This window comes from Vulpes lagopus, chromosome 5 (assembly GCF_018345385.1).
Source record: "Vulpes lagopus strain Blue_001 chromosome 5, ASM1834538v1, whole genome shotgun sequence".
Lineage (NCBI taxonomy): Eukaryota > Metazoa > Chordata > Mammalia > Carnivora > Canidae > Vulpes > Vulpes lagopus.
The window spans coordinates 34,810,410-34,831,523 of NC_054828.1; the positions used below are offsets into that span (position 1 = coordinate 34,810,410).

A 21,114-nucleotide genomic window follows, 5' to 3' on the forward strand; every position below is an offset into this window, starting at 1 on the left:
AGGCGTGCAAAGAAACGGGAAAGTATGACCCTTATACTGGAATATAAGGCAAATAACGGAAATTGATTCTGAGAGTAACAAGATGCCAAATTTAACAGAAAAAGATTTCAAAGTCATTTATAAATGACTATTGTAAATATGTTCAAAAAAGTAAAAGAAAGCATGATTAAAGCAATAAAGTACAATGACAATATTGCATTAAATTGAGAATATTAATAACGAGAAATTATTTAAAAATACATGAATTAGAGTTCAACAGTACAATTGAAATTTTTTAAAAAATAAGAGGACCTCCACAGTAGATTTAAATCTGCAGACAAATTAGAAAAAATAGATCAATAGAGAGTATTCAAGCCAAAGAACAGAGAGAAAGAAGAATGAAGAAAAATGAAGAGAACCTTAAAGCAATATGAGCCAAAAGAAGGGGCACCAATATGTGTGTAATGAGAGTACCAGAGAAAGAGAGAAAGGAGAAGAAAAAACATTTAAAGAAATAATAGGTGAGAATTTCCCAAATTTATTGAAAAACAATATCCTATACAGTTAGTAAGCTCAATAAACTCCAGTAAGATATACACAAGGAGACCTGTAAACAGACACTTTACAGCAAAAATGTTTAAAGTCAAAGAAAATGAGAAAAATCTTGAAAACAAAAGAAAAATGACATTACTTGCAACAGAACCTCAATAAAACTAGAAGCTCACCCCTCATCAGAAACAATGGAGGGCCTGGGATGGTAGTGTAACACATTTAAAGTGCTCAGAGGAAGAAAACAAGTCAACCAAGAGTACTACATCTATAAAAGCTATCTTGCAAAAATGAAGGCAAAATAAAGATTTTCCAAGATAAATAAAAACAGAAAACTTGTTGCTAGCAGACCTGCCTTACAAAATACTAAAGCAATTTATTCAGACTGAAGCAAGTGGCCCCAGATGGTAATTCAAACCCACACAAACAAACAAAGCACTAGTAAAGGCAATTATGTAATTATAAAAGATTGTACAAATGCATATTTTTTCTTTTTTTCTTTTAACTGGTAGGAGATAGAGCTATATAGGTGTAACATTTTCTCTCTCATTCTTGCTTTCACACTGGAATTTAGCATAAACCCAAAGCTGATTCTGATAAGGGATATATGGTAAACTTTAGAGTAATTGCTTTAAAAATATCTCAAAAACAGTGAAGAATGGGATGCCTGGGTGGCTCAGGGGTTGAGCATCTGCCTTCAGCTCAGGGTGTGATCCCAGAGTCCCAGGATTGAGTCCTGCATCGGGCTCCCCAAAGAGAGCTTGCTTCTCCCTCTACCTATGTATCTGCCTCTCTGTGTCTCTCATGAATAAATAAAGTTGAAAAAAAAAACAGGGAAAGAAATTATTAAAGAAATTAATATGCTATCTTAGAAAAGGTCCACTTAATGTGAAAGAAAATTGTGAAGGATGAATAGAGGAACAAAAAAGACATATAGAAAACAAAAACTCAAATAACAAATGTAAATCCAACTACATCAATAATATTAATGTGAATAAAGTAAACAACCTAATTATAAGACAGAGATTGTCAAATTGGATTTAAAAAACATGATCTCACTATATCTTCTAAAGGACAAACATTATATTCAAAGACAAAAATAGATTGAAAATAAAAGGATTGGAAAAGATATATCTCGTAAAGAGCAGCCTCAGGAAAGCTGGAGTGGCTACACTAATACCAGGTAAGTGACTTTAAAACAGACAAAAAATTTTCGTAGGCATAAAGAGGGATATTTTACAAGGATAATAGTGTCAATTATCAGGAAGATATACAAGTATAAACATATATACACTTAATAAGATGGCATCAAAAGACATGAAGTGAAACTGACAGAAATTAAGGGAGAAATAGAAGATTCAATGAAAATAGCTGAAGACTTCAACACCCTACTTTCAATCATGGATAGAAAAACTAGATAGATCAACAACTGTATAGGACACGTGAACACCCTATTAAAAATTAGATCTAATTTTTTTTAAATTTTATTTATTTATGATAGTCATACAGAGAGAAAGAGAGAGGCAGAGGCACAGGCAGAGGGAGAAGCAGGCTCCATGCGCCGGGAGCCTGATGTGGGATTCGATCCCAGGTCTCCAGGATCGTGCCCTGGGCCAAAGGCAGGTGCCAAACCGCTGCGCCACCCAGGGATCCCTAAAAATTAGATCTAAAAGACATGTCCAGAACACTCAACCGCAATAGGTACAGATTCTTCTCCAGTGCACATAGAACATTCTTCAGAGTAGGTAAGACGGTAGGCCATAAAAAAAAAATCTTCAATACATTTGATCAGTTAGAAATAAAGTATGTTGTCCAACCACAGTGGAAAGAAAGGTGAAATCAGTAGCAGGAAAAAAAATTGAGAACTCACAAATATGCCGAAATTGAAGACTGTATTACTATTCCCAAGTAAAAAGGGAAACAGAAAATACTTTGAGAGGAATGAATGAAACTCATGAGATGCATCCTAGGGCAATGCTTATGGGGAAATTTATAGCTGTAAATGCCTATATTAAAAAAGACATTCAATCAATAACCTTCCATCTTAAGGCACTGGAGAAAGAAGAGCAATCTAAACCTAAATTGAGAAGCAAGAAAATAATAAAAAGTACAGCAGAAATTTATGAAAGGGAGAATAGGAAAAAAAATGAAACCTAAAGTTGATTCTTTGAAGATTAAAAAAAAGGGCAAAATTCAGTTAGAATAACGAAGAAGAAAGAGGAGATTCATATTCAGTTAGAATAACCAAGAAGAAAAGAGAGGAGATTCATATTACTAGACTCAGAAATGAAGGGACGTTACTAAAGGGGCATTGACTTTATGGAAAACAATAAGGAATGCTATGGATAAGTGTATGAACATCAACAAATTAGGTAACAGAATAATTGGGAAATTTGTTAGAAAGATGCAACTCCTGAAACTGACTCAATAGGAAATAGAAAATCCAAACAGATCTATATCAAGTAAAGAGTTTTGAGTTAGTAATTAAAAAAAAAAAAGAACCCCAAAGAATATTCCATACCCAGATGGCTTCACTATTGAGTTCTACCAAATACTTAAGGATTAATACCAATTATTGACAAAATCTACTAAAAAATTTGAAGAGAACATTTCCCAACTCATTCTATGAGTCATGTATTACCTTCATATCAATACCAGACAGATATCACAAGAAAAGATCTACAGATCAATATGTCAAAGGAATGTGGATATAAAAACCCTCAACAACATACTATCAAATAAAATCCATGTAAAAAGAATTATATATGATAATTAAGTAGGGTTTTCCCAAAAATACACATTTGGTTTAACATCCCAATGTTATAATGTCACACCTCATATTGATAGGATAAGAAAGATTATACGTTTCAACTGATACATAAAAAAGTTTTTGATGAAATCCAACATCCATTTTTGCTAAAAAAAAATTCACAACAAACTAGGAATAGAAGGGAACCTCCTCAACACGATAGAGGGCATCTATGAAAAATCTACAGCTAACATTATGCTTAATGGTAAAAAACTAGATGGTTTTCCCTAAGATCAGAAACAAGACAAGGATGTGTACTCTTGTTACCTCTACTTAAAATTGTACTGAAGATTCTAGGTGGGGCAAGTAGGCAATAAAAAGGAATAGAGACAGAGTAGAAAGGAAGAATTGAAAAATATTTCCATTCACAGATGACATGTTCTTGTATATGGAAAATCCTATAGAATCAACTAAAAACCTCTTAGAACTAACACATATTAAGTAAAGTTACAGGTTACAAGATTAATATACAAAATTCAGTTGTATTTTTTTAAATTCAGTTGTATTTTTATATACTTGTAATGAACAAACTGAAAAAATTAAAACAATTTCATTCATTAAAGTATCAAAAAGAAAAAACAGTAAATTTAATAAAAGTGTAAAATGTATAGCTTTAAAACTATAAAACGTCATTGAAAGGAATCATAGAAGACCAAATAAATGGAAAATCATCATGCTTATGAATCCGAAGACTTCACATCATTAAGATGGCAATATTCTCAAACTAAGCTACAGATATAGTGTAATCCCTTATCAGAATCTCAGCTGATTGCTTTGTAGAAATTTACATGCTGATTTTAAAATTCATATGGAAATGCATACCAAGCAATTGGGCAAAATAACATTGGAAGACTCATACTTCCTGATATGAAAACTTATTAGAAGGCAAAACTGAGCATGACTAAACATGATAGTGTGGTACTTACACGAGGATAAACATACCGATCAATGGAACAGAACTGAGTATAAATAAATACATCACTCTATGGTCAACTAATTTTCAACAAAGGTGCTAAGACCATTCAATAAGGAAAGAGTAGTCTTTTCAACAAATGGTGCTGGGACAACTGGATGTCTACTTGCAAAAAAATGAAATTGGACACTTACCTAATAGCATATACAAAAATTAATCCCAAATGGATCAAAGGTGTGCATGTAAGAGCTAATACTGTAAAACTCTCAGAAGAAAACATAGGAATAAATCCTTATGATCCTGAGTTTGGCAAGCGATTTTTGGATATGGATATGATGCCAAAAGAGCACAGATAATACATTTTTAAAAATATATATTGGATTTTATAAAAATTAAAAAAAAAAACCCTTGTACTTCAAAGGACACTGTTAAGAAAGTGAAAAGACAATTCACAAAAAGGGGCAAATGTGCAAATTATATATCTGACTGGGGACTTGTTTCTGGAATGTACAAGGAGCTCTCACAACTCAATAAGGAAAAGACAACCCAATAAAAAAATGGGCAAAGAATCTGTATAGATATTCAGTAGCAAAGAGATACAAAAAGCATATAAAAATATGTGCAACATCACTCCTTATAAGAGAAATACAAATCAAAACCTCAATGGGCTATCACTTCCTACTTACTAAGATGGCTAGAATAAAAGATGCCAGATAACAGTAAGAGTTGATGAGGATGTGGAGAAATAGGCACTTCATACACTATTCTAGAGGAATGTAGAATGAGTCAGCCTCCTTGGAAAACAGGTGGTTCCCTAATATATTAAACATCAAGTTACCATACGACTCAACTATTCCACTTCTAGCTATATACCAAGAGAAATGAAAACACATGTCCACACAAAAACCTATACACAAATGTTTAAAGTAGCATTATTTATAATAGCCAAGAGGTAAATAATCCAAATGTTCATCAACAGACAAATGATTAAACAAAATGCGGTATATCTATACAAAGGAAGATTTTTTTTCACCATAAGAAGAATATTGATACCTGTTAGAACTGGGATGAACCATGAAAATAATATGCTAAGTGAAAGAAGCTAGTCACAAAGACCTTGTATAATTCCATTCACATGAAAGTTCATAATACAGAAATTTAGAGTCAGAAAATAGATAGGTGGTTGCTCAGGTCTGGGTGGAAGAGGCTAGGTAGGAGAGTAATAGATGAAGGATAAAGGATTGTCTTTGAGGTGACAAAAATGTTTTGGAATTGACTATGATGATGGTTGCACATATCGGTGAGTATACTAAAAACCACTGAAATGTATGCTTTGAAAGACTTGTGTGCTTGTGTTTTATCTTAATAAAGGTGTTTTTCAAAAGCAGGTGAAGGTAGAAGGAAAATAGCAATAGAATTTTAATGTTATATTATCTAGATGTGTCCCCTTGGGTGTGAGGGGATGTAGAGGTGGTAGTGGAGGGTTGTCTGTCCTTTGTGGGAGTAGAGAGGTATGTTTCATCAGGAAACCAGACATAGAAATTTGTATATTGTAGATTTAAAGTTTTTGGTTTTGGAAATAGAGGCTAGATAATACCTTTAATTACCCACATGAACTTAGGCAAGTCATTTCATCTTGCTTGGCCTCATTTTTCATTCCTAAAACAAGGAGAGAGAGAGAGGAAGTGTATCCTCTCTAAAGTTCATCTAGCATAAAAATTCTCTGATTTGAAAAGCAAAGTAGATTTGCACAGGTGAAGACTTGACAGATATAGAATTTTATTTTATTTCTTTAAAGATATTATTTATTTGAGAGAGAGTGTATGAGAAAGAGCACAAGCAGAGGGGATGGGCAGAGGGAGAGGGGGAAGCCGACTCCTGCTGAGCAGGGAGCCTGACTAGCAACTCCATCCCAGGGCTCTGGGATCACGACCTGAGATGAAAGCAGATGGCTAACTGAGCCACCCAAGTGCCCTGACAGACATAGAATTTTAAAAAGAGAGTAAATAGTTTTTTGGTCTCTACCACATATATTCGGTTGTATTTACTACCTTTCTCAACTCTCTAGCTCCTCTGGATATATATGGAGGCCTATTTGCCTAAGTGTAATCTTGGTTAGCTACATCTTATTAAATCAGTTTCCTAAAATGTATTCTATGGAACACTTAAGGGTTATGTAAAATTGGAATGCTTCTGAGAGCCTTTAATATGTTATATGCAATGTGAATCTTTAGGATGAGGATATAGCATGCAGTTTTCACACACCTATTTGATCATGGAAGACTTTTTAAAATTTGTTTTTCCTTGAGTATCTTTAAAAAAGTAGGGTAATGTGTAATATACATTGAAAAATGCTAGAGCAGAGGGCTAGCCTTCGAAAGCTCAAGATACTTCTCTTCCAAGAGGATTTTATATTTCAACTCCAGAATCTTAGAAAATAAGAAAATTATGAAGGCTCTCAGGATTAACTGATTAATTGTAGCATGCAACAAGTAGTGAGGGAGATATTTTGGGTAAACTGAGCCAGCTTGGTGCTTCTCAAATCATATTACATAAGATGTGGACTAGTTAGAGCAACTTGCTCTAGACTTCAAAACACATCCCAGATGAGACAACAGAAGTATAGTCCTCAAATCTAGAAGAAATCTTAGAAAAGAGGCTGTGAGGTCATATGAGATCACTTAGGAATTTTTTTTTTTTTAACTCTGTGGAGCTTTTGTAACATCATCAGCAAGGTTCATCATTATTATATGAGGACAATTTAGGGAGTATCTACAGAGCTCTCCAAGCTTTTGTTGAGCGCTCCATTTTCACATAGCATTCACTTTTGTTAAGCCTCTACAGCTACAGGAGATCATCTACTTAACCTGCTGACAGTTAATTATTTCTGAGGGACTGTCTTCATAGAAAATGTGTAAGGGGCAACAGAGAGTGGAGTTAGCCCTGCCAATCACCTCTCCCACAGGCACACACAAATCGCTCAAACGGCTCTTGACCATTATTAGACAACTTCTAGTTATTTTGCAATTTATCGCTGGAAATGGCCATTGACATTTACTTTTCAATCCTCCTTCTATTTATTTATGACCTTGCTCATTCATCTTCTGTCAGGTATGTCCTCTCTCTTGAGTAGTCATTGAGTACCCAACCCTGGATGGCTATAGGAGAGGGTTGGAATGGTGGCCCTCGGAGGGCTTATCGTATTTGAGAGACAAGATAATATGTAAGTTTTACATTATGGATAACTCCAGAATTGTGCATTTTTAAACTCAGATAAAGAGTTTAGATTATTTTTCTTTAGAAGTTCAGAACACAGGGGGTCCTCTTTGTCTTTCTTCAAGGTTAGTAGAAAGACTGGGCATCTTTAAATTAGATTTATAATATTAGGAATATTAATTTCAGTTATGACACTGAGAAACTAAATAACTTTGGGCTAGTTCTTCAATTACATTTTCTTTATTTCCAAAATGGGAACAATAATAGCTACTGTACAACACTGTTGGGTGAAGTATTATGAGAAGTAAACAGCGTGGTGATATATGTAAGGCTTGCTAGATGTTTGTTGCATTGTGTGTTTCCTCCTAGTTTTTATTTGCTCTAAGGAATTTTCATTTATTCATTCATGTATGTATTTTTTAAAGAGATTTATTATTTATTTATTTTGGAGAGAGACCGAGCGACCTTGCAGGGAGAGGGGCAGAGGGAGAAGGAGAGATAGAATCTTAAGCAGATTTCCTGCTGAACATGGAGCCTGACATGGGGCTTGATCCCAGGATCCTGAGATCATGACCCAAGCTGAAATCAAGATTCAGTCACTTAATCAACTGAGCCACCCAGGTGCCCCTATTCATTCATGTATGTATTGAACATTTTTTTTTTTTGAAAAAAAAGAAAAGGGTACTATGCTAGAGAATTGCTGTTATAGCAGAGTGGTCAGGAAGACCTCTCTAAGGAGGTAGCATTTTGGTAGACCCTGGAAAGCTGAATATAATGAAGGGGGGGAGGAAGAAAAATGAAGGGGCGGCGGAAGACATTATAGACAACAAAATGCAAGTGAAAAAAGACTTAAGGTGAGAAAGAGCTTGGTGTATATAGGAAGAGCAGAGAGGGGCCGTGGGTAGCTAAGATTAGTGGTGATGTGCATGTTGTACATGATATGCACTATGCCTGTGGAAAGACAGGTGGAGGTCAATCATCAAGTACCTTGTAGGCATGGCGAAGTATGGAAGCTCCAACAAGGAAGGGATTTTGTCTGTTTCACTCAATATTGGATCTCTAGCACCTAGAACAGTGCCTGTCATGGAAGGTAATCTGAAACACAGGTTGAATACTCTTTAAAACTTTATCTAGTTGCTATGTGAGGACTGGATTGTAACTTTGAATGGAACGGAACCAGGGGATGGAAGAAGTAGGGACTCTTGCAGTAGTTCAGGCGAGAGTCAGTGGTAGTTTTAAGTAGAGTGCTAGAAGGCAAGATAAGAAGTGGAGACATATGTGCTATGTTTTAGGGGTCAGATCTCCAGAATTTAGTATCAGATTGGATTTGGGCATGCTGGGGAAATTGGTGATACGTGCATTTCTATAGACGATGGAGTTTGGGGATTATGAGAGATTTAGCAGAGGGCGATTAATTGTACTATTTTGTACATGTTTAGTTTTGAGATGCCAGTAAGTGATGCAAATGGTGATGTCAAGATTTTAGCTGGGTATCATTTGTCTGGTACTTCATGAAGAGGTCAGGCACAGCACATACATTTTGATTTTACATGAGGTGATATTTAAAGCCATGGACTGGACGAGATCCATGCAGAGAGTACAGATGCACCAGAGAAAATGTCCAGATAAGGCCTGGGAGCTCCAACACTTAAAGATGGGGTAGCAGTAAAGAACTGAGCACACACCAAGGTCTGGCATGAGATATGGGAGGAATGTTAGTGTGGTGTCACAGATGCTAGAATTTACTAGAGAAAACTGTTCCAAGCAAGAGAAGGGTCAACTGTATGGAGTATTCCTGAGAGGCATTTAACATGTGGATGGGAGAGAGACCATTGCATCTGGCACCTGATTTTTGTGGCATTCCTCTTACATTCAAATTTTTATATTTTATTTGAAAAAAAAAATGGTATAACCACAGTATAAAACACACTGAAAATAAAGAGAAGTTCATTGGTACTTGTGACAAGAAAATTTTCAGTGGTTCCTATGGGAAGAGAGACAGATTGCGTGGGTTGAAAAAGGAGGGAGGATTCCTGAGGAGAGATGGCATAGTAAACAAATAACTAAATAACTATTTGTTTCTTCTTCAAGTCCCACTGAGAAGATGGTAAGCATTTTCTTCTTAAAGGCATAAAGCCACAAAGCCTCCTAGATGCTGGTTAGAAAGGTAGACTTTCAGGGCCCAGTCCAGCCTCACTGCCCCAGAATCTGAATTTTCCCAATATATTCTTCTGATTTGCTTATACATTAAAGTTTGAGAAGTACTGACTCGGCAGATTCTAGACAATGGACTCCTAAACCGATGTGATTTACCCTGTACAATCCCTAAAACACTCAGGAATTGGAGGCATTGGTGTCCGTAGAAGTGGGAGTGGGGAGGAAATAGGGTCAGGTGTCTAAAATAAGGAAGATTGGTAGAAAGATGAGTCAGCCTTACTTCCTGCTTGGAGCAGTCAGGTAAGTGCTTCTGTTCATCTGAGCAAAACGACAAAGGTTAATTCTTTAGAGAGAGTAGAATTAATAGCTTCTGGACAGGAGGACCCCAGAGAATACTTATGACAGCTGAATGCTGAGACCCTAGTCCTTTTCCTTAGCTACCAGAATGCTGCTATAGGGCTTCACCTTTTGGGTAGGAGCTTGGGAAAGTCTTATCCAGGGAATTTGACCAACCCAAGAGGGAGATTTAGATACTGACTCAGCCATTTGTTTCCCTCCCTCCCTCCCTTCCTTCCTTCCTTCCTTCCTTCCTTCCTTCCTTCCTTCCCCCTTTGCTGTTTTTGCTCTTCCCCTGGAATCTTACTGGAGAGCTCTGCTTCCAGGGCTACTTTGTAATTTTCCTATCTGGCTATCATAACTGTTCTTTTTCCCGTTGTCTCTATTATTTGTTTGGAGAAATCAGATGCCATTCCAAAACTGTATGTTCTTATTGAAGGAGGTCAACAGATTTTCACAATCAGGGTCCTGATAAGCAATTTTGCTACTGTATGTAGAATTTTAGTGGCCTCTTTGCTGTTCACCATATTCTCATACTTGCTTTAGTTGCCTTTTCAGTTTGTTTTCTAAATTAAAAAAAGGTGTTTCTTGTTGCATTTTCCACTGTCTCTCCCCCACTCCCAATATATTTACTTACAGAAATTCTGCACAACTTGCTCACAAGAAAAACACCAATTAAATGAAGGTTTCTTCCATTCCTGCCTTGACCACAAATTAGCTTTGGTGCATATGTGGCAGTGGCAAGGGTGTGGACTGACTCTTAATACTTGCTCAGGCATTATCTGATGATGTCATGATCATTCTTTTTCATTCAGTTTGTTTTCTGTTTCTAAAGCTAACATAGGTATGCAAAATGGTTTTAAATTTACACAAAAAGAAAATTGCTTACAAGTTCAAGAGCACTGAAGGATTCCTTCTTAGTGTCCCCCTTTTGCCAAAGTTGAAATTTTTAGGTTGTGTCATTTTCAGAAGAGACATCTGGGCTTTGTTGAGACTAAGTCTATGTGATTATTACCAGATTTCAGACACTCAGCTTCTCTGGGGGAAGGCTGGTATACACAGTCTGCTGATTCATATACTCCTTTAACCTACTCTCTCCTGGTGGCCACATAATAGTATTCATGAGCACAGCCGCTTTGGGGAAAATTATAAAGTTGGCAAAGAAAACAGTGCAGATTAAGTTTTCCCTTTTGGTGCCATTTTCCACCTTCCGTATTATTCTCTTCTATCTCAATTCAAAGGACCTGATTCCTTGTATTTGCACAATTTGAAAACTTCCAGTCACATTTAAAATGGACATCTGTCAGTTAAACCTTACCATAAATTTGTTGGTGTTCTTTTGTCATTCTCTTTTATTTGAGGTCCATGTTCTCCTTGTAAAACAAAGCAAGGATTTTCTGACCTTTTAGAGATTAGACTGTTGTGGAAGTGGCCCTGCATAACTCCTGAAATCAACCCTAGGTGGTCAAAAGGGCAAATCTAGATGGGTCAGACAGATGCCCATCTTTGCACCAACTTGCCTCTGGCATCAAACAGGCAAGCACCTTCTAATGAGAAGGTGGCTTTTACTGGGCATCGATATCTTCCAGTTTGCACAATCTATGATTTCAGGTTGCAAGTTACAATTAATTGTCGAATGATCGAGTTTGCCAATGACTATTCTGGGCTCCCAGAGGGGATTTTGATTTTGGTGAAAGGGAGGAAAAATAGTATTGTCATTATTTCTTTGATGTTATTTGCTTTGAGCAATTCCACGAGAATAGGCACCATGCCTCTTCTGTTGATTTCTTTTTCCTGAGAGCCCAGTATAGTGCCTTGCACAAATATAATCAAATATTTGCCAGAGAAAGAAAGCTTCATGAAAAATAAGCATCTTTGCTTTGGTCTCAAAATCTGAATAATCGTGAAATAATATACTTGATGTTGGAGAAGATAGTAGTATTTGGGTAAAGGATTAAAAGACGAATCTGGGAATACAAATTAATGGATGAAGCAAAGAGTTAAGGAGATGAAAAATAAAAGAGGATAGGAGAGTTAATCTGAGGCCAAATATGGAAGACCTTAATGTCAAACTTAGGACTTTTGTCCTGAATCTGGGTATTAGAGCCCACAGGGGAATGAAATGAGAGCACGAGCTCAGAGCAAAGAGCTAGGAGGGCAGAAGGCTGGAAGTATGGTAACCTATTCAGAAGCTGGTACTGGGAGATGGTGAGAACACATGCGTAAAGGCAAGCCTGTCTTCCAGGGATGTGATCAATCATCTGAACCAAAATTCAGCAGACTTTATCAGAAGAGATGGAGTATTTAAAAACTGAGGCCACTCCTGAAAAGTCTAATGCTCCAGGCTGTGGCCCTTCCATATGATGAGGCTTTCTTTTTTATGCCCTTCTTGTTTTGGGAGGACCATGGATGACATGTTCCATACCTTCTGTCAGCCCTTATTTATTGAGTTATAGTCATTGTTGGAGATGGGATTTCCCACAAATCTTTGTTTAAAACTCATTGCCAAACTGAAAACAAGAGAGAGAGAATTATCTGTGTGAAGTTTCCTGTGGTTCATTTCAAAACAAAACTGTCTACTGAGCCTAAAGGAACCCTGTTCAACCTGTGCCCCCCAAAACCCCACAACTGAAATCGCAGGACTTTAGAAATTACACACCTGCTGGACTCTGAGACCTAGAAAAAGCTTGCTGGCTTTGGGAAGTTTGGTGCCTATAGATGTTTGTCAAATCAAAGCCTTTTAGAATTGAATGAAACTTTAGCATCATTTTTCTTCAAGCTTCTACCAATCTCCTGATGACTTTTCTTTTTGATACCCTCTATTAATCGATCTCTTCATGTCACTTAAACTTAGATGAGCATTTTGGGCTCCTATTTTTTAGAGGTTTTCATCAAGCTTGGCATTAGGAAGATAGAAAAATTGGCTCATGCTGTTTATTTTCCACTATTTCTGACATAGGATTCTGTGATAGTTCAGTGTTAGCTCTTGCTGAAAAGGTCTGGAGAGAAGGGATAAAAGAATGGACTCAAGCTTCTCCGAAGACTAAAAATATCATTGAGTTCAAGGCTATGGCAAGGGTTGGTTACTTTATTCTTTTTCTTTTTTGGGGGCAAGGGGGCTTCACTTGAAATTTTTCAGATCAGTTGGCATATTCCATATGAAAGAACAAGGTAATGGCATGTTCAGGTCAGAGACAAAACATGCTCTGAGATACCTCAGGGGGAGGTCAGATTAAGAACAAACATCCAGATCTCATTATAATCCGATTCTAAGCAATTAAAAATAATTACTCTCTTTCCTAGCTGACCTTGTGGGATATATAAGCTAGAGTCTAGTCTAAATAAAGCTAAATTGGAGAGTTGAAATCTAACAGCTTAAAAATATATAGTTCAATCAACCACAGTGACTAGATAACCCAATTAGTGGCTTTGGGGAAAGATAATCAAAAGTTAAATGAATTTCCCATTTAATGTCAACTGTCTTACTTCTGAAGCTTAGGCTTCTTTAGTAGAAGACTTGGGTGAGGAAGGCCACCTTTACCTTTAGGGTAAACAAGGGACTTTATCATCACCAAGCTAGTGGAATTTTGCTGTCTCAAACCTCTACTCTTCAATTGCTGATAATGACTCTGTAAATTACAGCTCTCAGCCAATTCTCAGGGTAGAGTTCATCTTGTATTTGTAAGGATTCTTTCCTTGCGATATAATTTCTACTTTTTCCCTTTAAAGGTACCACACTGTATAGCTCTCCCTTTAGTCATTTTTTGGATTCCTCCATGGGGAATATAAATCTTCCTTACCCCCAGCCCAATTAAATTCCAAATTTTGGACATACACATACCATTTCTCACTAAAGCAAGTACAAGATTTTGTTTCAAGAGAAAGGATTATGTATGCATTAGCACGAAAACTGTGCTGTTTGTTTCTTTAAAAGAAATATCTAAACAAGACAGTAGGAACCTCCGGATATGGGCACCAGGGGCAATCTGCACAGTGGGGTGTTTGGTTTTGATATCCAGATAGAACTACAGTAATCAAAGTACATCTGGGGAACACAGGAAACCTCACATTCAGTGTTTAGAATCTGACCTTAATTGGCAAAAATTATATTTCTTTGAACATTGATGCCTGGCTTAAAGTGATTTTGTTTAGGCAATGTCATTTATCTTTTCAATATTCTTGTTAGATACAGAGAGGCAAGTATTATTACTTATGTCAGGAGAATTGAGTGATGTACTTAGAATACAGAATGTTCAACTTTTAACTTAGGAGACTTTGTTTCTGATCTTTGTATCTTTCTGAATAAATTAATGGATTCTAGAATGACATACAGGCATTTTCTTAAAACAAACACATAAAAAAGACAAGGAAAATAAGAAAACTATCAAATCCTATAGTAGTTCACCACAGGGAGAGCAATAATCATCTTTTATAAGAATCTTTTCCTTAGTACTGAGGAGCGGAGCAAATAAACAGATGTAATTCCCCCTGATTTATTGTATCATTTGTTCTACATGTAATTGAGGGCCAAGAACATACATTGCATTGAACCAGGAACAATAAAGAATAAAAAAGAAATTTTCATTGCAGTGGAGGAAATAGGACACACATGAAAAAATAAGGACAAAGGAAGATGAAGTGTGAAATGAACTGTACTAGCATTTAGATTAAATACAGATGAAGTAGTCAGAGAAGACTTCATCAAGGAGGCAACCTTGGAGCAAGATGATGATAATAAGTAGGTTGGATTTCAAGAAGCAAGAAGGAAGAAACTGAGCATAGTATAGACAGAAGGCATAACATGAAGACACAGGGAAGCAGAAATGCACAAACAGAGCTTAAGAGTGAGTCTGAGCTTTGCAGAGTTGAGAGCTCCTGTTGGCGAGCAGTGAGAAGCAGTTAGAAAAATGAGCCATCGGGTGATTTGAGTGGGGAAATCATAACATGGTGGCAATGGAATTTTATAGAGAAAGATTCAACCACAGTGTGCAGGCTGATTTGGAGAGGAGAGAGAAATTGGTTGAAAGGGATAGAGTAGGACGTAATTATACAATCCTGGCTTTAGTTGTTCAGGGTCCAAACAGATGATGGCAGTAAAGAAAGAATACGTAATGGGGTGCCTGGGTGGCTCAGTTGGTTGAGCATCTGAATCTTGGTTTTGGCTCAGGTCATGATCTTAGGGTCTTGAGATCAAGCCCTGCTGCCCTGCTTTGGGCTCTGTGCTTAGCAGGGAATCTGCTTGAGATTCTCTCCCTCCCTCTGCCCCTCCCCTGTTGCATGCTCTCTCTCTCTCTCAAAAGAAATAAAATACTTAAAAAAAAAAAGAATTACTGGTAGTAATATGAAGAGAGTTTGTAAAACTGATTGGATGTGGGTAGTCAAGAAAGTGAGCCATAAATACTCAACAAATCAGAGTCAGGAGTGGTTTTACCAGTTTTATCTTTCCTTTCTTTACTTCAGTATAAGTAATAACTAGTTTCGAGTTTCCATGTGGCTATAATCTTTAAAACTTTCTTCTTCATGAGAACATACTACATACTTAAACAGCAGCTTTCCAGGCACAAAGCACTGAAAACCCCAGCCAAAGGTTTGTCTCCAGCTGATACTGAGCACTGGAATGGGAGTCAGGAGTTTCAGGCTACAGTTCAGACTCGACAAGGGATTCATTCTGGTGGCTGGGGTTGAATAGACCAGACTGTGGATTAGTCTTTCTGAAAATGTATTCTACAGAATATTAATCCCAGAATATGCTTTTAGAGAAAAAAAATTACACAATTAAACTTATTTACAAACATCAGAAGCCCTATTTCCCTTTTGAAGATCACAGAACTTTATTGGCACAACAAAAGTCATCTGTTTTGCCATACAGTGCTGATAACATCCCTCCGAACTAAGAAAAAACTAGAGTAGCTCCTAGCTAAACAATAATCTAGGATTCTGGAAATAAGGTGAGTGATCTAAACCAGAGCAGCAAAACAAGAAATATAAGCCAAAGGGATAAAATAAAACAAAAAGTATATATAAGTAGGTAATTAAAAGTAAGGCTGGTCATTTGAGATTACAAGGAGATACAGGAACTTGATATTGAGGAAAGGTGTCAATACAGGCAGCCTATGGTAAAATCTCAATACAGATCTCTCTGTGTCAATGGAGACCACCAGTATATGTTTTTCTCCTCTTCATATTATGGTCATCTGACCCTGCTGAAGAAAAAGATAGCTGCACCTGTACTGTCACTTAGAGCTAAAATTTCAGATTTTGAATGGGTGTTCACATTCTCCTTAGAAATTGTAACTCCAGGAAGAATAAAGCAAGATCAAAGTGTCCTTTCTAGATCCACTGACTGCCTCCAATTGAAATGGAGTTTCTAGGGTAAGTCAGAAATCAAAATTCCTTTGACTGTGGTCAGAATGAAACTTCCCTGAGTTCTTGGCAAATATTGAAAAGCCTAAAAGAACACATTTTCTCACTCAGAAAATAAGTGCACAGAGAGTAAGTGCTCCAGCCACTGGAGGGAGGCAGAAATTATTCTTATGTAAGTGGGAGATTATAAACTATTTCAGAGTTACAAAGATCTCTATATTACTTGAAAGCATTCTCATACCTATTGATTCACTTGGTCATCATGAATGCCCTCTGTGGTATTTTTTTTCCTAGTGTTTTACAGATGACAGCAGCAACAACAGCCATTACCACTACCTGAGAGGCATTGCCCTGGGTGTTAGGTATTCATTGTCCCATATAGTCCTCATGGCAACTCTTTGAGAAAGGCTTATATTACAATTTCCATTAAACACCCAAAAGCCCATGTGGTACAGCAAAAAACAATGTCATAGCCTGGGTTTGAAACTCAGTCTCTTGGATTCTGAAGACTATACTATACCATCTCTGACTTGTCAAAAACTGTAAAAGGCCTGCTTGTGAACATTACCTTGGAATTCCCTCCATTCCTGACCCAGCTCACCTAGTTTAGTACTTTCTCTATGGTGCCATGTTTCAGGCTGCCTCAACCCTACTTAAGTCAATAAGATTTAGCTGGTTTTAGCTATAGTCTAAATGAGAAGTGGGTAATCTTTAGCCTGTGGGTCAAGGTGGGCCTGCCCTCTGTTTTTCTATGGCTCATGAGCTAAGACTACTTTTCACCTTTAACATTAAAAAAAAAAATCAAGACTATTTTGTGATATGCAACTGTTATACAAAATTCAAATTTCAGGGGCAAAAATAAAGTTTTGTTTGAACACAGCCATGCTTATTCACTTACGTTTTGTCTGTGGCAGTTTTCCTACAACTGTGACTGTTGAGTAGTTGCAGTAGAAACTTATGGCCCATAAAGCTTAAAGTATTTATTAGTGGCTCTTAACTGAAAAACTGCTGACCTCTGGGCGAATTCTAAGGGACATTTTTGTTTGTTTGAAGAGCAACAAATGGAGGGAGTCAGAGGCTTTCATTATATACAGCATAGAGAAGAGGTAGGAACACAGGCTCAAGTTTGGATCCCAGCTCTGCCACCCAGGAGCCACAGGGCTGACAGTATCCAGGTTATTGAATATTTGGGCTCTTTGATTTGCCTCATTTGAAAAATAGAACATTGACGCCAAACTTGCAGTTCTGTTGTGAACTTTTAATAAGGTTTTATGTGTAAAGCTTCAGGCAAATGGTATTGACCCTTCAAGTAAATGGAATCTACTTGCCTGTTGGTGGTACCTTCCTGTTGCTTTGGTGTTAATATGTTCACGTGGCTGGGGAATTAGAAATCTCTAGTGATAGCTGGTATATATATAAAATGAAAGTGCTGCAAGGTAGATGGATTGATAGGATAAATTATACATGGTAAGATGTAGCAATTGTTTTCCCCTGGGTGAATCTGACAAACAATGATGCTGTGCTGTGTTGATGGATTAAGCAGTTATACTCAATGGAGCCCTGCTATTCCACCCACCTCCACCTGATATGATCATCATTAAAGCCAATACCCAAATACAGAAGGCTGCAATGTGAGTTAGAAATTCTTAGCCATTTCATCTCTCCTCTGCCAGTGTTGCAGATAAACCCAATCCAATCCCTTTAAAAAACAAAAATAAATAAAAGTAATTGTGCTTTCATTTTAACTCAACATCTGAATTCTAGTTCACTTGGCATTTTATCTGCTCTTCCATGATGAACAAACCTCAAAAATATCCTCAAATAATTTTTTTTTTTACATCTAACAACAAAAGCAATGTTTATCTTCTTTTCCTCTATATGCCCAGAAGATTGCAAAGCTAAACTCTACAGTGGCCCAATTCACACTCTATTAGTGAGTATGTAGAAAAAAAGAATTTTCTCGAGACTAAATATCTGGGGACGTCTGGGTGGCTCAGTGGTTGGGCATCTGCCTTCGGCCCAGGGCATGATCCTGGAGACCTGGGATAGAGTCCCATATCGGGCTTCCTGCGTGGAGCCTGCTTCTTTCTCTGCCTGTCTCTCTGATGAATAAATAAATAAAATCTTTAAAAAAAAGACTAAATATCTGGGAGAACTTTAGTCCTCAAAACTCCCAAGCAACTGTATTCATTCCCGGGAGGGTTGGTGAGCAGGTAGGGAATGCCAGTGACAGGCAAATTCTTTCTTCTCCTTCTTCTTTTTAAAAAGATTTTATCCATTTATTTGAGAGAGAGAGTGAGAGAGAGCTTAAGTAGGGGAGTGGCAGCGGGAGAAGGAGAAGCAGGATCCCCACCAAGCAGGGAGCCCAATGCGGGGCTTGACCCAGGACCCGGTAACCATGACTGAGCCAAAGGCAGAAGCTTAACTGACCAAGTCACCCAGGTGTCCCTCCTCTTCTTAGTTTTATGCAACTTTGTCCTCTGTGTATATACACTTAAGCAAAGGGTTCACCCAGAGCTAGCCTCTGTCAAGCGTGACAAACACACTTTCTCCTATAATCTCCTTCTAGGTTGCAAAGTGCTGTTGAGCAGAGACATGTTTTAGTCATTGATGTTAGGATGAATTATTTTTAAAAAATCATACTCCCCTCCCACACTATACACACATACTCCCTGAGGTTTGGGGTTTGAGAATGGATTTTCTTCTTTTCCTTCCCCCCTACTTCCCTCCTTTTCTTTCTTTCTTCATGTTTTCTCAGAGACTGGAAAAAAAAATCTCTTCTCATAAAGAGATGTCAGAAAATAGATGGCCTAGTGCAGAAGGGGGTTTGGGATGGATGAATATCACTCTAAAATTAAATCTTGTTAGGGGTTGTCTGCTCTAGCAGTTAGTTGGCACTGCTTGGCTCATCGGAAAACATCAGAAGTAGAGAGGTAGAAATGGTTATGTTTGTGAGGGAGCTCTATCTTTTAGTATGAACAACAACCCAACCAAAAAAGCTGTATTAAAGCCCTTTAGAAGTGAGGAACCTGAGGTTCAGAGGGGTTAAACAATTATTCAAAGTTGCTTAGGAGCAAGTGACTTCTTACAAGATTTCAGGTGCATTGACCTTCTCCTGTTTTTGTAATGACTTAATAGACCAGACTGTGCATAGGCACATTCTTCCCCATAATAAGGAATAGTTGTCTCATTGGAAACAGTGTAGACAAAATGCAGAGCTGACTGGTTAGCCACGTCTGGATAGACAGGACTTGAGATGTCCAGGGGAAAAGGATCAAGCATAACTAACCAGTGTGTAACCATGGAAAGTCACTACCATGTTTGAGTGTAGCTCTGGTAATTGTGAACTAAAAAGAGGACCATACTCTGTAGTCAAATTTAAGAGTCATCCTTGGCTTTATGAGACCAAGAGTGAAACAGACCTCCAGAATAGTGGCTTCTATTTAAAATCCTTGTAATAAATACAGTGACTAAATCTGCAACTTCTGAGCCTAACAACTTGCTAGTTCTTAGGGGGAAGTAGTAATTGGACAATCAGAATTAAGGTTTGGGGGAAAGAACGTAGACTATGAGTCAAAAGGCTTGATTTCTTGATTTGTTCCTTGACTCTGTAAGAGTTTGGACAAATCTCTTGACTCTCCAGACCCCAGATTCCTCATTTGCAAAATGAAGAAATAGAGTGAAATGATGTCTAAAATCTTGTCCAACACTCAGTCTATAAACTTCCTATTAAAATAACCAGTGAAATTCTAACATTGTGAATTGTATTTCCCAGCTATATGAAAGAGTATGCTGTATTTTTCCTGCTCACTCTGTCTCCCCTTTTCTTTCTTCCATTTTCCACACTTCGTCCTCTCTCCTCCAGCCCCTTTTCCCCAGGAAACAGAACCTCAGTTCGGGTATTATTTCCTGATGCCTCCAAAGCAACAGTGATTCGTGCCTTCTTGAAATTCATTGTCCTTAGGAGACGTGCTGTATATGCCACTTAACTCACAACTGTCTTTCTGCCTCCAGTTCCAGGTCTTCAAAGTTTCCACTCTTTCTTAGTTTTACTTTTCTGGTTTCACCAAAGACCGTATGGAAGCCAAGAGCAAATACGTTGAAAAGACTCAAATATCTTCTTTTTCTCTTTGCTTTCCCCACTGTCCTTTCCTGGCGGCTGCTGAGACAAACTCTCACTAAGATCTTGGGAGAGCTGCAAGCAGGGTGTTAGGCTGGGGGAGTTTGTTTTACTTAACTATTTCTGCCCTAACCAAAGGCTTATCAGTCTAAATGTGAAAATAGTAATAGCACACAACTCACAAATGCCAGCCCCACCATTGTTCCCGCTGCCTCTGATACTCACAGTTCGATGGCATTCCTGGGCAGGTCAGAGGGAATTTCTGTCACCTTGCTCTCTTGGCAGAGGAAAACCCTGTGAGAGCAGTGACAGATCCGATGATGACATCCTGAGCCTAAGCTCAGGAATGCCAGCAAGAAGACCAGGAGCAAGGCCATACTTATTCATCCATCCACCTGCTTTCTTCCTGCATCTGCAGAGAAAAATCTCCACAGATTTCAGAAGCTCCACACAGCGCCCTTATGAGAAGAGATCTACCGGGGTCACATGACCCACCAGGGGATGTGTGTGTGTGTGGCCACTTTCAGACAAATAGCAAAATTCTTGTGTGCCAGTAGTGACTTCCGGGGCAAGATAAGCTACGCCCTTATCCTTCTCTATTGGATTTCTTCCACCCTGACCCAAGGAAGCCAGCAAATAGAACTTTGATGTGTGTCTGGAATTATTTACATT

General features: G+C 37.7%; 1 protein-coding gene across 2 annotated transcripts in view; it reads right to left on the reverse strand.

Moving 5' to 3' along the window:
- FSHR (follicle stimulating hormone receptor) overlaps nt 1-20,819 on the reverse strand; it is a 166,327-nt gene extending 145,508 nt beyond the window's left edge. For both annotated transcript variants that reach the window (XM_041756707.1, XM_041756706.1), the window contains exon 1: nt 20,668-20,819. In XM_041756707.1, the coding sequence (XP_041612641.1) occupies nt 20,668-20,819 (152 nt within the window). The remainder of the gene's footprint in view (nt 1-20,667) is intronic.
- Between the last annotated feature and the right edge of the window lie 295 nt (nt 20,820-21,114).